The 16936-nt window shown below is 33.2% G+C and overlaps 3 protein-coding genes across 3 annotated transcripts; 1 reads left to right on the top strand and 2 right to left on the bottom strand.

Annotated features, from left to right (window-relative positions):
* Positions 1-230: 230 nt before the first annotated feature.
* LOC140044596 (T-complex protein 1 subunit zeta-like) lies at positions 231-7373 on the bottom strand. The gene is made up of 10 exons (XM_072089171.1): positions 7182-7373; positions 6802-6865; positions 6503-6637; positions 5993-6166; positions 5325-5539; positions 4642-4884; positions 2788-3032; positions 1880-2116; positions 1466-1538; positions 231-1251 (listed from the first exon to the last, which is right to left on the bottom strand). The coding sequence occupies exons 1-10, from the start codon at positions 7313-7315 to the stop codon at positions 1179-1181; spliced, it is 1593 nt and encodes a 530-aa protein (XP_071945272.1). The 5' UTR covers positions 7316-7373; the 3' UTR covers positions 231-1178.
* Positions 7374-7779: 406 nt separating this feature from the next.
* LOC140043409 (elongator complex protein 4-like) lies at positions 7780-9238 on the top strand. The gene has a single exon (XM_072087912.1). It carries the CDS (start codon positions 7780-7782, stop codon positions 9028-9030), a length of 1251 nt encoding a protein of 416 aa, XP_071944013.1. The 3' UTR covers positions 9031-9238.
* Positions 9239-10474: 1236 nt separating this feature from the next.
* LOC140044603 (clathrin heavy chain 2-like) lies at positions 10475-16934 on the bottom strand. Its single transcript, XM_072089180.1, has 8 exons — positions 16798-16934; positions 15940-16159; positions 14131-14286; positions 13754-13878; positions 13278-13451; positions 12915-13028; positions 12442-12612; positions 10475-11706 (listed from the first exon to the last, which is right to left on the bottom strand). The coding sequence occupies exons 1-8, from the start codon at positions 16846-16848 to the stop codon at positions 11596-11598; spliced, it is 1122 nt and encodes a 373-aa protein (XP_071945281.1). The 5' UTR covers positions 16849-16934; the 3' UTR covers positions 10475-11595.
* Between the last annotated feature and the right edge of the window lie 2 nt (positions 16935-16936).

The following is a 16936-nucleotide window of genomic DNA, read 5'->3' as shown; positions in this document are numbered from 1 at the left end:
TAGTGCTTTATCAATGTCTTTATAAAATCGTATATAAAGATTTGTTGAAGAAAAATAAATAAAATATTTCATTCGAGATTGTTTGAACCAATAGCACACACATTATACTCTAAAGCTGTTTGTTATCGTTTATAATAATAATCCTGGTATCGGACATAAATCACAAACTTCAACCAAACTAGAAGTTGAAAATTTACATCAACAATGAAACCAAAAATAAAACCACACTCTGCATTTGCAGGCTAATTTTTATTTGTAATACAAAAAAGAATTTAATTATTTATAACAAATAACTTATTACAGTATGGAGTTATAAGTATACACAAATGACATCTACAAAGAGAATGGGGTATATGGATGGAGAAATATTTCATCCTTTCCCAGAGCGCTCCTCCATCTCCCACCCTCTGAATAATAGCCTAATAATTCCTACACACAACATAACCACAAATACTTAACTCTAATTTGAATGCTTGTTGTATGGGCAAAAGCATTATTTCACAGACAGAAGGTACTGTACAATTTGCTAGCTCGCGTTGAAAGAAAAACATGTTTTTATCACATTCAGGTTTTATTTATTATTTCATCGATTTGATTAAATTTGTAAATGCTGTTTGATGGATATACATTTTCACCTGTACAGGGTGGATAACCATTGGCTAACCTCATCAGCATCAACCAAGCAAAGGCAGACAATTATGTATAAGTTTATTTTATTTTTATTTTATTTTATTTTATTCAGTTGTCAACCAACAGCAACTCTCCCAATACCAGAAACTGTCCCAATACCGGAAACTCTCCAATACCGGAAACTCTCCCAATACTGGAAACTCTCCCAATACCGGAAATTCTCCTAAAACCATTCTTTTCTTGCAGTTCAAATTCTTTTTTACCATTAAGGCATAGTTAAAAACACATTTTGAATACCAGACTTTTCAGAAACATATTAGGCCAGCCCAAAGGTGTCTGGTATTGGGAGAGTTGACAGAACTTATTTGTGTCTCAACACTCAAACTGCAGAGCCAAAGGTAAGTCCATCTAAGATTTGAGCAGAACTATTTGAATATTTTTTGGTTTCAGGATTTATTCGTTCATAGCTAAGCCGAGCCAATTACACATACAGGAAGAACCAGCCGAACAGCATAATGATAAAAAAAAAAATTTTTTTAAATTTTAATCTATCCTTTTAGAGAAGACAGACCAGCACGCATAATCTCGTCGACTAAAAGTAGATTACTGGCAATCACCGTACTGAAATTAAATCAGAATACATAAATTAATAATTTTATATTTAGCAATTAATTTAGAAAATTGCTTTACTTGAAGCCTAGCAATTGGTGCTTTACTTGAAGCCTAGCAACTGTTGATTTAAGAGAGATTTTATCTCCATAAAACCATCTGTAGTGGGCATTAAAATGTTAAAATACATAGAGTACATTCAAAGTGAAATTATCATTCATCTTACCACGAGTGGAGAATTTGTTTTTTGACACAATAGTTGTCCCATATACCAGCATCTGCCGCTACCAGTGCTTCACCTACCAAATATGAAATAAAGTATGGTTAATCTTAGAAAACTTGGTGTGATTGACAGTAGGGAGGTATCAAAAGCTTACAAATAAATTACAAAAACCGTATTATGTTTGATATAAAAATATTGAGGACACCATCCATAAATCATTTACTTATTTATATTATAATCATATTGTTGATTCAATGCAAAAGGTAATAAAATATATCGAAAACTTATTTTGTTTAGTAAAAATATATGCAAACATTTGTCAAAAATTACGATTTACGAAAAAATGTACGACATATTTGTTTTTTGTGAATGTATTTGAAAGATTGTAAAAATTCTCTTTACTCCGTTGCTCATTACCTGAACTGATGTCAACTCCTACAGGTTGGCCTGCTTCAGCATACTCTTCCTGAAGTTTTACCATCGTTTCTTGAGGATCAAAACCAGAGTTCTGAGCCAGGACTTTTGGTACCACTAGCATTGCATCTGCGTACGCTTGAACACCAAGCTTAGCACGACCTTTGACCGAATCTTTGTACTTTACCAGCGCATCGTGGACGACTATTTCAAATGCACCAGCTCCAGGAACAACAGATCCTGTAGGAAAAAATAATTAAAGTGTTACATGCTTGATGAGAGGTCTGCTGCCCTTAAAGATATATTGTCCCCCTAAAAAAATATTTTTTTAAATTTTTTTGTTGAATATGTTATTTTAATGTCACATAATAGTTATTCACTCTCACAAAAATTGGGTCTCAAAAAAATTTATTTACCTGAGAAAAATGTAATTTAAAGCAAAAAATTGTCAAATTGTCTGGAAGACAATGAGTTTTTGGGTAATTTAACTGTTTATTTTGTCTTTTTATAGGTGAAATAATTTTTTCCCCCATTTTTTTTCTTATGGAAGTGAACAACTTCATTAAAACTGCAAAATGGCCTATTCAAAGTCCGATTTTAAAAATCTTTATTTTTCATGATTTTGGGGGACAATACATCTTTAATGTAATCTAATAAAAACATGCGCGAGGCATATTTTAATCATCTTCACCGCTTAATTGCTCGCACGTCCATGTCAAAATTACTCTACTGCAGTTATCGCAGTAACTACAGTACTTTTTGTTTAATTTTTAAGCGTTTTTGGATAAACATACACACTGTTTAAATTGCAATGTAAAAAATGTAGTTATTGTAGTAGAATAAATTTGGCATTAAAAAAAATAAAATTACCCTGAAATTGTTTTTTAGGTTCTCGATTAAAAAATACTTACCATCTTCTATAGCGTTCTTAACAGCCCTTAAGCCATCATGGATTGCATCTTTCACCTGAGTGAGCGTGTGCTTATTTGGCCCTTTTATCAGAATGGTAACAGATTGCGGATTTGCACACTCTTCTACGAATGTGTACTTATCCTCACCAAGTACATGCTCATACACCAATCCAGCGTGGCCTAGGCACTCTTTAGTGAGGCCTTCTACAGAGTTTGTGGCAATACCTCCACAAGCTAATGTCAATCTAAATAGAAAGAAATATAGAGGGAGCTATTAAGTATTAAACAATCAATAATAATAGTTCAATCAAATCATTACAGATATGTGCACAAATACTTCAAAGATATATTGTCCCATTACAAAATTTTTTTTTTTCATTTTCTTTTTTAAAATGTCATTTTAATGTCACATAATAGTTATTGCATTCACTTTGACCAAAAACTGGATCGAAAAAATTTTTTTATTTACCTGAAAAAAAATGTCATCTAAAGCAAAAAATACTAACAGACAATGGTCTTTGGTTAAAATTAAACGTTTCTTTTGTCTTTTATAAGTGAAATAATTATTTTTTGGGTTTTTGTTTGTTCAGGGATGTCACCACGCTGGTCGGCGCTGGTCGGCCCCGACCAGCACTCAACATTTCCGACCAGGATTTACAGGCTGCCGACCACCACTATTTATTTATTAATCATTACGATATTTATATTAGGCCTGGCCTAACTAAAATTCGTACTAAAACATTTTACCTAGCACATCGTTAATAACAGACAAGCTAGCCTCATATAGATAAGACAAAAGACTACAGAACAGCAAATGTTTCCGTGGTTACGTACGTTAATTTATTTGTAACACAATACCAGGCCTACCCTGCCCTGGTATTCATTGTTACAGCTTGTGAGTCATGGCGAACAACGTGCTACACAGCACAGTGTACAAGTTTAAAGTTCACATAGCGACCATTCAAGCGTTTTATTTTGCACAGATTAAAAATACAAACAAGTACGCAGTAATTAAAAATGTACAACTACATACATAGACCTAAACAAAATCATTTTTAATTGCTGAATGTTTTGTCACCCTGCTTTAATTATATTATGTTACTAGTTTTACATTTTTGTACTCTACGAACTATTAAAAAAAATAAAAAAACATGCGCATGGTTCAGTGAGACCGGGCAAGTTCGTTCGGTTATGATCGCCGAGCATGGTACAATAATTACACGTCCCTGGGATAACTTCAGGTTGCTGAACTTCAGTTAACCCATAAACACGTGTCTGTTCTTGCCGGCCATGCACTACATGCTTGCCGAACAGTGTTGTGAAACAAAAAATCCGGAATTCGCGAATACGCTAAAAAACTCTCGCGCAAAAGAACACGAACATTATATCGAGCAACAAGTAGTAAGGTCTAGGCTAATAATTTATCTACAGTATTTGATTAGGGATTAGGCCTAAATAAGGATCTATTGCTATTCATTTCGTAAGCGTTTTTTTGTTTTCGCGAATAATAACGGCGACTCCCCGGTGGTACAAGGTTAGGCCTAGACCTGACGCAATTTGTTGTTATTATTTTCTTAATTCTTTATGTTTCGCTAAAATAACGACAAACCCCCCGGGGGGGGGGTATCCCGGGGAAACCCCGGGTCCCCCCCCCCCCCCCGGGGATTTGTCGTTATTTTAGCGACCGGCACTCCAAAAAGCTGGTGACATCCCTGTTTGTTACAGAAGTGAATAAATATTAAAACTGCCAAATGTTTTTGGGGACAATACATCTTTAATTAAAGAACACTAAATACTCTTTCTCAATTAGAGATCGCATGTATCCATGAAAAACACCTAATTCCAAAATATTACCTTTCCATGTTCCTTCTTTTAGCTCTTCTTAATGCAACGATCCCTTCTTTGGCTAACATATCTAATGACAGTGGGTCAATGCCCTTTTGGTTAATGATAACAAATGCTTTGTCTGTGCCTTCACAAACGGATCTCTTGAATTCGATAACCTTCTGTACTTTTTGATCGGTATGGCTTCTTTCCGCTTGCACAAGTTTCTCTCTTTCTGCTGCTGACTTGTAGAAGAAACCAGCATTTACTTCACTGTAATGAAATATTGAATAATTTTAGAAATTGGGAGCTCTAGGCTAGAAATCCTGGCAACCTATTTTACCTACAAAATTCAATGCTCTTCAAAGTCTTTTCCTTATTGTGAGGGCATTTGGTGTAGTGTGTTGGACGCTGGTTTACTGATCGTGAGATCGTGGTTCGAATCCAAATCTTGCCGCATTGCTTGTATCCTTAGACAAGATACTTTACTTACGTTTGCCTCTCTCCATCGAGGTGTATAAAATGGGTATCGGTTAGGTAAAGACAAAACTTTGCACTGATTACTAGCTGCATTATGGGAGTATGTTTCAATGATCGGGGTGATAATGTGCAGCGCATTGAAAACTTGCTAATATGCGCTATATAAGAATGAACTATTTTTATTATTTCTTAAAAGAGCAAAGTCCCATTTACAAAATACAGCATTCTTTTACCTTTTTTCATACTCCATTGAAATATTACAAGTAAATATATATGCATCGCTGACTCGTTTTTTCATGTCGGGATGGCGTGCTCCATGATCCATCACCAGTCCTCGTACAAGAGTCGTGTCCATGTCAGACTTGTGTTGCATCTCCATTATCTCAACCATGTGCAGATCGATTGGCTCGTTTTCCTTTCGGATGGCTAATACTGCATCTACCACAACCTTCAAGGAGAAAATGCAGTGTTATGTATTTTATTTACCAAATATGGTTGAACAATTTATTCATGCATAATTTATGAATAATGATTCTTATTCTCTAAAAATATTTGAGTTTGAGACGTAACACAAGCATGTAGACACAACGCAAGCGAGTTGACCAATGACAAGCGGCTGTTTGAATAGTCTATCGCTTGTGATTGGTCAAATCACTTACGTTGCTTTTAAACACATTGAGAGATCACATAGATCTCTCATGCTTTTTGTTTATAAATTATGAACGCAGTAAAACACTCCTATTAAAGAAACCAGGAAAGTACCCTGAATAGGGGTTTGCCAGTGTTACAGTGTCTTTTTAATAATGTCCAAAAAGAGAAGTTCTACTGTATTCAGAGCATTAAAAAGCAAACCAAATTGTTGAGCACTTAATATTCACCACCTAGGCTAACCTATACCTACCTCTGTGAGTATATCTGCAAGCTCAGCATGCACTTTGGTCCTTAGTGATGTCTTCGCCACATTGATTAGTGTTTCCCTGTCGATTTCACGTGTAACCTTTACCTTTTCAAGAACCTCTAGTGCTTTAGCTTTAGCAAAGTCAAAACCTTCTGTGATAAGGCGAGGATGTAATCCCTGTAAAAAAATATATATATATTTTTAAAGCCAGGTTCTGGTACAATCAATTCAAAGTTTGTGTTTTTCAGGGGTTTGCATGTGACAAGAATTAATTTTGTTTTTCGTGTAGACAATAGTAAGAAAATGCAAATTATGTATGTTGATTTATATTTATCACTTGTTAAAAATGTTTTAAAGTTCACAATTTATTGTTTAGTATTAGAATTAATAATACATTTTTTAAAGTTTCAAGATTTAAAGATTGAAATTAACATAATTATTTAAAAAATAAATTATATGCAAAAATTAGTAATTTCTCCCAGAAATCAGTACTTTAAAGCAAAAATGAATTACTTCTGAAATGTAAAGATCTGCCTGCTTTAATAGTTCACCAATGATGAGAACGTTTGATGTCGTCCCATCTCCTGTGATGTCATCTTGTGCAGTAGCAACCTTTGCAATGAGTGATGCTGTAGGATGTTGAATTTGCTGGAAAGATAAATTAAACAATATGATTGCCTGCTCGGTTAAAAAATTAATATCCCATGATTTTATGTATATTATAGGAATATTGTCTATTGACAGTTTATATTATACTGTATATATATAAAATTAAAATAAAAAGAATCATTTTTCCCCCTTTTTTAACTAACCATTTCATGAAGAAGAACATTGCCATCTTTCGTTAGCTTAATATCACCACTACCAGAAACCAACCTACAAAAAAAATAATTAGAAAAAAAATATTATATTATTATTATTCAATTTAATAATTTATGCCTAAAAAACAAACGCCAATTAATATTAAATAATATATTTATAAATAAAAATGTTATTTATTTAATCCTATTTTAGACAGCACATAATATAATATTAATATAATACCCCAGCTCATAATTAAAACCTAAATGTTGGCTAGGCCTCTGCTTCTATTTTCACTAAACGACACTCGGGGCAAAGTCTCTAAAACGCCCGAGCAAAAAATAAACCGAGGCCGCAATAGGCCTAACCATGTGTGGTATGTGATTCTTACATTTTGATGGTTCCTTTTGGACCAAGGTTTGTCTTTAGTACATCTTGAAGTCCTCTAGCAGCACTCATATTTACAGCAAGGGCCTGTGCAGCTCTAGCTACCTCAGCTTTTGGATTTAAAGTTTGGATCGACATTTTTACCTGTAAACTAAATCACAAACAGTGTACAAAAATGGAACTTTCTAGATGAGCGAAGAGTGAAGAAAGAGGGAGTGTGTGAAACAACGTGAGCTTCACGCTCTAGTGATTTTCCACTTGGCGACAGATGTTTACTGCTAGTGGCTGCTAAAATACATGAGAAGCAACTTCAGAAACAATAATTTTATGATTGTACACTATAATTGCGAGAATTTAGTAAACAATAAACACAATTAAATAATATTTAAATGATTAAAATAAACATATTGAGTTTCTATAAATCATAATATCTTTATAATAAGTAATTCTTTTTACTGTTCTGTGCATTTATTTTACTTTTTTAATTGACCGTTTTCCTTTCTATTAAAACGGAAGTAAATTCACTCATTGTATAGATTAACATTAGGCTATATATACTTTTGCGGTGAAATAGACCGTTACTAAAATAAAATATTAATAAAATGGCAGCTCCCAGTAGCGGAAGGGTTGTTTCAAGTTTTCAGAAAAAGGGACAAGGTAAAGGGATTCAAATTGCAGGAACTCGACCATCTCTTCACAATGGTCAACTTCTACTATCAACTGGCATCCCTTCGCTTGATCATATTTTAGGGGGAGGTGTTGCAGTTGGTACCATTCTTCTGATTGAAGAGGATGTGTACACCAGTTTTGCTCGCCTGATGCTGAAGTATTTTGTGGCAGAGGGCGTGATGTGCGGTCATTATTCTTTTCTGTCAAGTTTGGATCCAAACCCTGATAGTTTACTTACAGAATTGCCATGTCCAGTAGAAAGTGCACTGTCTACCTCTCAAAATGTCCAACCACCCGGGGAGGTTAAAAAGGGTCATGGCAGTTCTTCTGGTAGTTCCGAGAAGACGGTAATTGACAAAGGTTCTCATCAAGGAAACATGGAGATTGCATGGCGGTACCAGAACTTACCTCAGTTGAAAACAGAATTGGCAACATCACCCAACATATTTGGTCATGTGTATGACCTCACAAAGACAATGCCAGGAAATAAAATTGATAAAGAGAAGTTATGGTGCTATCAACATTGTCAAACAAGTCTTGACCAAGAGACCACAAGCTCTCCAGAAGATTATGCCAATTCTGACACAAATGCCAAGTTTGATCACTTACTCAATGAAATAAAACGAGTTATTAACATTACTGGTTGCAACTTACAGACAGTACCAAACAGGACCACATCTTCTTCTGCCACAAAGAATATTTTGAGACTTGCTTTGCTATCCCTTGGATCACCACTTTGGGGAGATATTGCATCCGCTGAAGGAAATGCTGCCATCTGCCAGTTTCTCCATCAATTGAGAGCAACCACTAGAAAGAGTTTAGCAGCATGCACCATAACAGTACCAACGCATCTCTTTCAGCAGATGTACTCCAGAAGAATAGAAAGACTCTGTGACTATGTTGTCCGGTTAGAGTCTTTTGCTGGAGAGGACAAGGCACCAGCATTCAAGGAATATCATGGCTTGTTTCATGTGGTTCAAATTCCACGGCTGAACTGTCTTGCTAACTATGCACTAGATACTGAAGACTTAGCATTCAAACTTAAGCGCAAGAAATTTTCAATAGAAAAAATACATCTGCCTCCTGATTTATCAGAGACGGTTAGTAGGTCACAGGGTGAACATTTGAAGACTGCCAAGGGATGTGGAGGAGGTGGCACAAGTAACACTTCATTGGATTTCTAACACTGTCTAGTTGATAGCACAAAATAAGTGATTTTGACCAATCTGTGACGATTTCTCAATAGAACTAACTTCACTGCCAAAATTTATATATGCAGTATTAAAATATAGGATTTTAAACCACTCTGTTTATTTATCACATAATTTTCTACGTACTTAAAAGATTAAATCAGTTGAAATAACACTAGTTCGGAACTCGGCAGCATTACAAAATTAGCTAAAATCAATGATAAATTATTATTATATTTTGTGAATACAATTATTATAATAATAATAAATAAATACAAATAATCAAAATATGAAGTATTGTTGTTTTTACAATATTTATTGTACTGTATATACATTCACAATACAGTACTAACATATTTCTTTACAGTTACAAGGGATTTCTAAACTCAAACATTAAAACATTGCAGCACCTTTTAAATAAGAGTTGCATTGTAATGCTAAAGATATGGCACAAATATGAAGAAAGAACTGATATTGAAAATATATGGTTGATTGAAAGAAAATAAATATGAATACTAAATGAAATATATGGAGATGAATTATAAAAGGTAACATAGAGCAGGGAGTTGTAAAAACTCCCTGCATAGAGCTTGCTCTAACTAACTAAAAAGTATGTTTTAATTACATAAATACTTTTCAGAAAGACCTTAAAATAACTTTCATAAAATAAATATTGTCCAACTTGAGATTAAATGATTCATTGAAACAAATATATTAAATCTATAAATATCCTACAGTAGGTTTACACTATATAATACTTGTACTACTTACTTTTTCCTTTATATATTAGCTTTTTACAAACATTGAAAAACATGTAGTATTTTTACATTTAATATTAAACTAAAACAATTTTATTATTTTAACATAGGCCTACATTACAAATATTACAATTAATATGAATGAAATACATACAACACACTGTAATAGCTTTCTATTAACTGAACACTATATAATTTAAATACTATTTAGCTATACAATACACATATGTTGATTATTATTTAAACAAACAGCTAACAACCTAAATCAGGTCCATGCCATGTCCATTTTTTAATAAATGAAAACCATTCCTTAAAAGGATACAATTAAGATAATACAGATAAAAATTTAATAATTCGGTAATTTTTACCGAACTTTCGGTTAAAAACACATTTTTAAAATCAAGGAAATATTTCCAAAAATACTTCAGAAAGTAAGGTACATAGAAAATGTACAATTCCAGTTTCTCTTTTTAATAATTAAAATATTATTATGGAAGAACATATCATTTTCTTTTTACAAATGCATTGATATAACCACTAATACATCTTAATAGTACAGCAGTACAGTTAGTTTTTATTTTAAAATTTAAACACTTCTTTTTTATATTTAAGTATACTAAAATTGCACAAAATAGTATAAAGGTGACAAAATCTATTAGTATTACTCTCAAAAAAATTTAAAATTATTTTACAATTTCAAACTTTTTTTAATAATCAAGATCTTCAATGTTCTGAGCACCTGTATCTTGGTAAAGTTAAAATAAAAATAAAATGTGAATTCAAAATAAATTTGAATCGGAAGGTATTTTGCAGAATTTGCGCACCTGTATGTATTCAAATTTAAATATAATTTGCATATTCATGATTGTCATACTATGTAATAAAATTCTAGCACCATGCATTAAAGTATGAATTTATGAATTACTGAAAACATGATTTAAATACCGACAAAAATGTAAAGCTCTGTCTACACTATCAAACTTTATGTGAACAAAATGTGATGTGCCCATGGACATGATGATGTCATATCACTACCATATTTGGGCAAATCACACTTTTTTGTCAAACTAGTTTGATAGTGTAGACAGAGCTTTAGTTAATTCAAGGAAGACAAATCTTACCTCGCTCGTTCTTATAAGGAAACATTTGGAAGCTCTGAACAACAGCTGAAAAATTACCTTTCTAACAAATGGAAGATTCTGATTAGCTTATCTTAAGTTAAATATGACATTGATTTTATAGCTTTACGGTTTAGTTGTACTGTGTTATTGCACAATTATTATCATAACCAGAAGTGTACCTGACAAATTAAGAGATAAAAAACATTTTAAAACGATAAAAAAATGTTTTAAAAGAGTTTTGCACCCGTAATAAAATATGAAAGCCACTGAAGAAATAATTATTTGTTTATACTAGAGCTTTTGAAGAAGGTTTATTTGAAAGATAATTGAGATTGCAGGCATATTTTTGGCGAATTAAATATCTATAGAGATGTTTTCAGTTGAATTTTTAACATAATCTTTAAGCAAGATTAAAACATATAATTCTTGGAATTTTAAAATACTGTACTGTTGAAAGAGAATATTTGATCGTCGGCCTTGCTTTATTGGCCACTCATCAATCATGACATCACTCTGTTGTCTAATATGATTGGCCACTTGCACTTTTCAAATGCACTCCTTAAGGATTGCCACTAGAAAATAAATCACTTTGGCACCTGTGATTTTCCACTGAAAGACGACACCACTCTGAGGTGCGTTACGATTGGTCGATGAACGTATTCATCTTGATTGGCTATTTGTCATGACTGTCCACTGAATGACCTCTCTAAGCGATTAGCGATTGCTGGTCGTTTTAATGTTGACCTAATGTGATTCACAAGTTCTTTTTCTTTAACAGTCATATGAAACACCTTAAAAATAAAAGAGGTTAAATTCATGTTATTGTTTGTTTGTTTATTATTTGTTTGCAGAAACATGCTCTACTATACATACACATACAATACATACTGGCATATGTCATGCTTATTAAGTGCCTGTACCATGGAGGTATAAAAAAGAAGAGTACTTCCTGCATCCGAGTTTTAAAACAAACTCAGGATTATCGCCAATGATTGCCTTAAGCAATCAACGGTAATGGCCCGAAGGGGACATCACAAATTTGGTCTACCTGCAGACTTGGTCATTTCAACACAAATGACTCTACCTTCGGATGATTTCAGGGCTTTTAGCTTTTTTTATACCTCCATGCCTGTACCAACTACTGTATTTACTCATAGAGATAATATCTCTATGATTTACTATAGATACTGTATATGAGAATGTTTAAATATCACCCTCTATGTTTGGATGTATTTAAAAAATATATAGTGCCCTCTGTAGTTTGGCCATGCTTTTATAAATTCTTCCATTTCATTTTTCCAGTTCAGTTGGGACCTGTCTACACTATCAAACAAAATGTGATATATGATACTGATATGACATTATCGTGTACATATATGAACACATCAAGTTTCTTTGTCACATAAAGTTTGAGAGTCATGTTTAATGCTAAAGATATGGCACAAATCTGAAGAAAGAACTGATATTGAAAATATAAAGTTTGATAGTGAAGACAAAGCTTTACATTATGAAATTACTAAACTTACTTTACAGTTTCTGCTAACTCCAATAATGCCTTTATCCGAGTGTGGTACAGTAATGAACACTGTAAACTCTGATGCCCTGGCAGTACAGAGATGCATGGCAGATTCCACATCACAAACCTTCACGTAACCTGCTTTTGTCATCACATACACTAAGCCAGTGGCACAACATACCTAAATAAATTCCAAATTTCAAAAAAAAATCTGCTTCCTTAAGCTTTGTCTACACTATCAAACTAGTTCGACAAAAAAAAAGTATGTTGTGCTCAAATATGGTAGTGATATGCTTAAATATGGTAGTGATATGACATCATCAAGTCCATATATGGGCACATCACATTTTTTTGTCACATAAAGTTTGATAGTGTAGACGGAGCTTTAACATAGCCATCAAATAGGGATAATCTGTAACCTTTTGACTGTACAATGTGCTAATAAACTCTCTACAGCAATAGAATTAATTAGTTAGAACCTACCTCGACAGATATTGGTATATCATATTTCCCGCCTTTACTAAAATTGACTGGCTCGGTAAGATTCCTGAAGGAAGCATTTCCGGGTACGTGCGGTCCAAGTTCCATAACATGGATCTGTAATGTCAAAATTATATGAATAACTAAGAACCAGGGATTATACCAACCAGATGCCATCAGAAGATCGACAAATGAGAAAAAAAAAATTTGAATAAAAAAAAAAAATAATTCCAACAACAACACAAGTTATCTGACTGTATTGCATGAGTTCAAGTTAGATAAATAAAATACCGTATATTATATTTAAAAAAGGTGTGTGGCACAACTTGCCAAATTTGGTACCAATATGTGTTTATTTACCATTACCTTGCCATATGATCCCGTAGGCCTATTCACTAAGCACAAGACGGTTGATGGTGCCACATTGCCTGAGAATTTATAACTTGAAAAGTTTGCAGTTTGTGCTTCAATCAGTTGACTGCAGCGGTATGTTGTTGAGTAAACTTGAACATAGCCACGTATTGCATTGCAGTCCCCAGTCTGAAATCAAAATATATATATATTCACTCAGCCTAGAGGTTGTCCTGCTGACCAGAAGTGGGTGGGGTCTAACGTATAGAGACAAAGCCTAACTTGGAGTGACAGGGCATAACTTGACGTGAATAACTTGGGGTGATTGGGCGTAAGTTGGGATGAAAGGGTATAACTTTGTGGTTACTAGGCATAACTTGAGGTGATCCAAACAAAACTGATGACCCAGCTTAACAAATGCATCGTCACCTTACTACTGCAATTTTAATCAACAAAAAGACCTAATGACAATAATGTCTTTGATAATATACCTCTATTGCCCTGGTAAGACCAACTAAAATAAACCATTGTCCGGTTTTATCAGTTTTGTAACTAACAACTTGACAGAAACTTAATTTTTTGTTTCTTGAAAACATCAGTACTGGTGGTTCAGAACCTGTAAGTAGAAGTTTGAGCAAACAAAATATGAAAATGATTGTTTTAGATCCTTTAGACTATCAATTTTATTGAATGAAAATGCTGGGACATCCCATCAAAAGTTATTGAGTTCACTGTTGGGAGTCCCCCATATCTAGCATGTGTGTTATTTTATTCTTGGTATTGTTCATGTGAAAGCTGGAATAAATTTAATTGAATATACAGTATTGCAAATGAAATTTATCCAATGTAGAGTCAAAGGTCAACTTACCAGAGCCTGAAACATCCCAGTGATACACAGCTCTGTCGGTTACCATGCCAATAATGCTGTCATTAATCCAGCACCAGAAGATGATGTCATCGCTAAGTGAACACGAATGCAATTGCTTTTGAGCAATTACGTTGAATACTTGGAAATAACTCTCAACTGACAGAAAAAATTGTAAAAAAATGTTACCATTACATACAGTAATTATATTTAAAGTATATTTATCCTTTTATATACTGTATATCCTCTGGTATAACCCCCCCCCCCCCCCCCCCACTAGAACACCAAATTAGGCTGACTTTAGGGGGTGGACTATAAAAAATGATTGGTAAGCATATCTTATCTGCACTGGCTAGAGAGAGGCCTACGTCCAGACCATCAAAAAGTCAATTCTGGGACTATTCCCGGGGATATGCCTGTTAGTGACATCATACATAAAGTAGGAAGTGGGATTAGACCCGAAATGGGATTAAACCCAAGGATATACAGTATAAATGTTTTTATTTTCATTCATCATTCATTCGATATTTTATTTCGAAATATTTACTACTGATTAACAATAAGACGCGCTATATGATTAAATCTATTTCATTCAATTACTGTGATACTTGTTTGTAACAGCTTTTATGCCAATTAACTTCACATTAAAGGCACAAAATACAAATATACCAATAGATAGATTGAATTTACAGTTTGATCCTTTTATTATTATTAGCTTGTCACCCAGCAAACTACTGTACCACCACAAATTATCCAAGATTATACATGTAGAAAGATTGGACCTTGGATCCACAACTTAATGAATTAATGAAGTAAAGTATTATGTCATCACCCAATCAACAGTGACACACATGCATGGATGTACAAACAACAAAGGATTATTCAATTTTGAATATAGATTTCTGTCAGAATAATTTAAATAAGACGAATATGACTAATAATAGCAATTAAAGGAAGTTTTAGCCTAAAATGACGGAAGTCAAGGATGTGTTAAAGGAAACGAAACTTAAAATAATGAGTAGGTGAATCATACAATTGAAATAAAACTGAATTTATATCTACAAATTCAGAAAAAAGGGTTGAATTTACAGTATAAAACATTCATTGATTTAATTACAAAATTTGATATAACTGGATACATTTTTATTTGGATTACAAAACAATTTGAGTTTCATATTGGTTTTGTTACACCACTCTACAATATGTGTAACAATATCTTCATCAATCTGGCCAGTAGATAAGTTTTCTCACTGGCCCAAAAATCAATTTTATTTGACGTCAATATTTAGAACACAAACTTTCATTTAAAGGCTGTTATAATATGTATACATCAAGTACTTCATGAAATTATCTGCAAAAATTTAGTAGTTAGCCAAAACTACTGGAAGGGTTTACCGAGGATTTACAGGCCCATCATGGGTTTTACTGGACAATTGCTGTAATTGATGATGAAACACATCCTCTTCACAAACAATTTGCTCTCATGAATTCTGGCATAAGACTACGTGCACTTAATACCAAAACAAAACGGTTTAGGTGCTCGTTTGTACCTAATGCTATACACTTATATAACTCCAGAGTACAAAGGTAAAATGTAACCGATAATTTTTATCTAATTTTAACAATTTTTAGCCTCTTAACTTTTTGTGTGTGTTTTTGTAAATTGTATTTTATATTTTTGTATTTTGCCAGTTTTCAAATCACATTTCTGTTTTTTAAATGGACAATAAAGTATATATGACTATGACTATGACTACATCAAACGGTGCTATATACATTATGAATATTCTATTTCTAAAACCTTTATAGTACCTTTAAGAGCTAGCCAAGGTTTGCGGGGATTCATCATAGCAGAGTCAGCTGTGATTGGCCAAGAAAGTGCTCGTGGTTGTTTGCGTGTTAAATTTAAAGCCGTAACTCTTTCAACATCTTTTTTCTTTTTATCTGTATGTCGACAGCAGAGCCAGCGATTGGATGACATTGTTACACGGGGAAATGTCACATGATCTGCCTTGATTCCATGATGAACAAGCTGAAAACAAATTAAATGGTAATCATTTAAATAAAAAATGAACGATGATACTGTTCAATAATATTTTTTAAAGTCATTTTTTAAATAATAAAAAATACAATAAAATAAATTGAAGTCGCAAAGTTGTAATTTTATTTTTAATATTTACTTAAAATAAAAGAATATTTTTGTTATTCTTCCTCTTTGCCAATTTTATCAAATCTTGCTTCTAAATTGATAGTGATATTTTACTATGAAAGAAAAATATTTAGTAAAGTAAAAATGCCTTTTTTTTAGATAAAAATGTTACATTTCACAATATATTATTATTAATTAATTACAAAAGAAGCCAAATAATGTTTTTATTTTGCTTAAATTACACATTGGCACACTTATATGGTCCAGGACCTGACTGGCCATATAGACCTAGAACAAATATTTCAGACTTTACTATAAAAACCAGGCATGCGACTCTTTAATGATGCATGGTTGATTGATGATGGGGGGAAAACTCCAATGGATTGGCAGGTGAGAGAGAAGAAAATGAGGTTAGAGGCCTAACTAGCTAGCTAGCTAGCCCAGAGGTATCCTCCATCCATGGCTAGGCCTAGCCTAACCTGCTACAATAAATCAACAAACATTAACACAAATGTATTTACCTGCGTAATCGGTTCAATGTGAATTAGCTGGCTTTCTTTCGAACCATCCATGATTTGGTTTATTTTTTATTTTATGTTATCATGTTGAAAGTCTAAAAGTTAATCGGATTTTTCCTCGGAAAAATCTGAGTTGTACTAT

This window comes from Antedon mediterranea, chromosome 3 (assembly GCF_964355755.1).
Source record: "Antedon mediterranea chromosome 3, ecAntMedi1.1, whole genome shotgun sequence".
NCBI lineage: Eukaryota > Metazoa > Echinodermata > Crinoidea > Comatulida > Antedonidae > Antedon > Antedon mediterranea.
The sequence above is the reverse complement of the archived record's forward strand: the minus strand, read 5'-3'. Positions and strand labels throughout refer to the sequence as shown.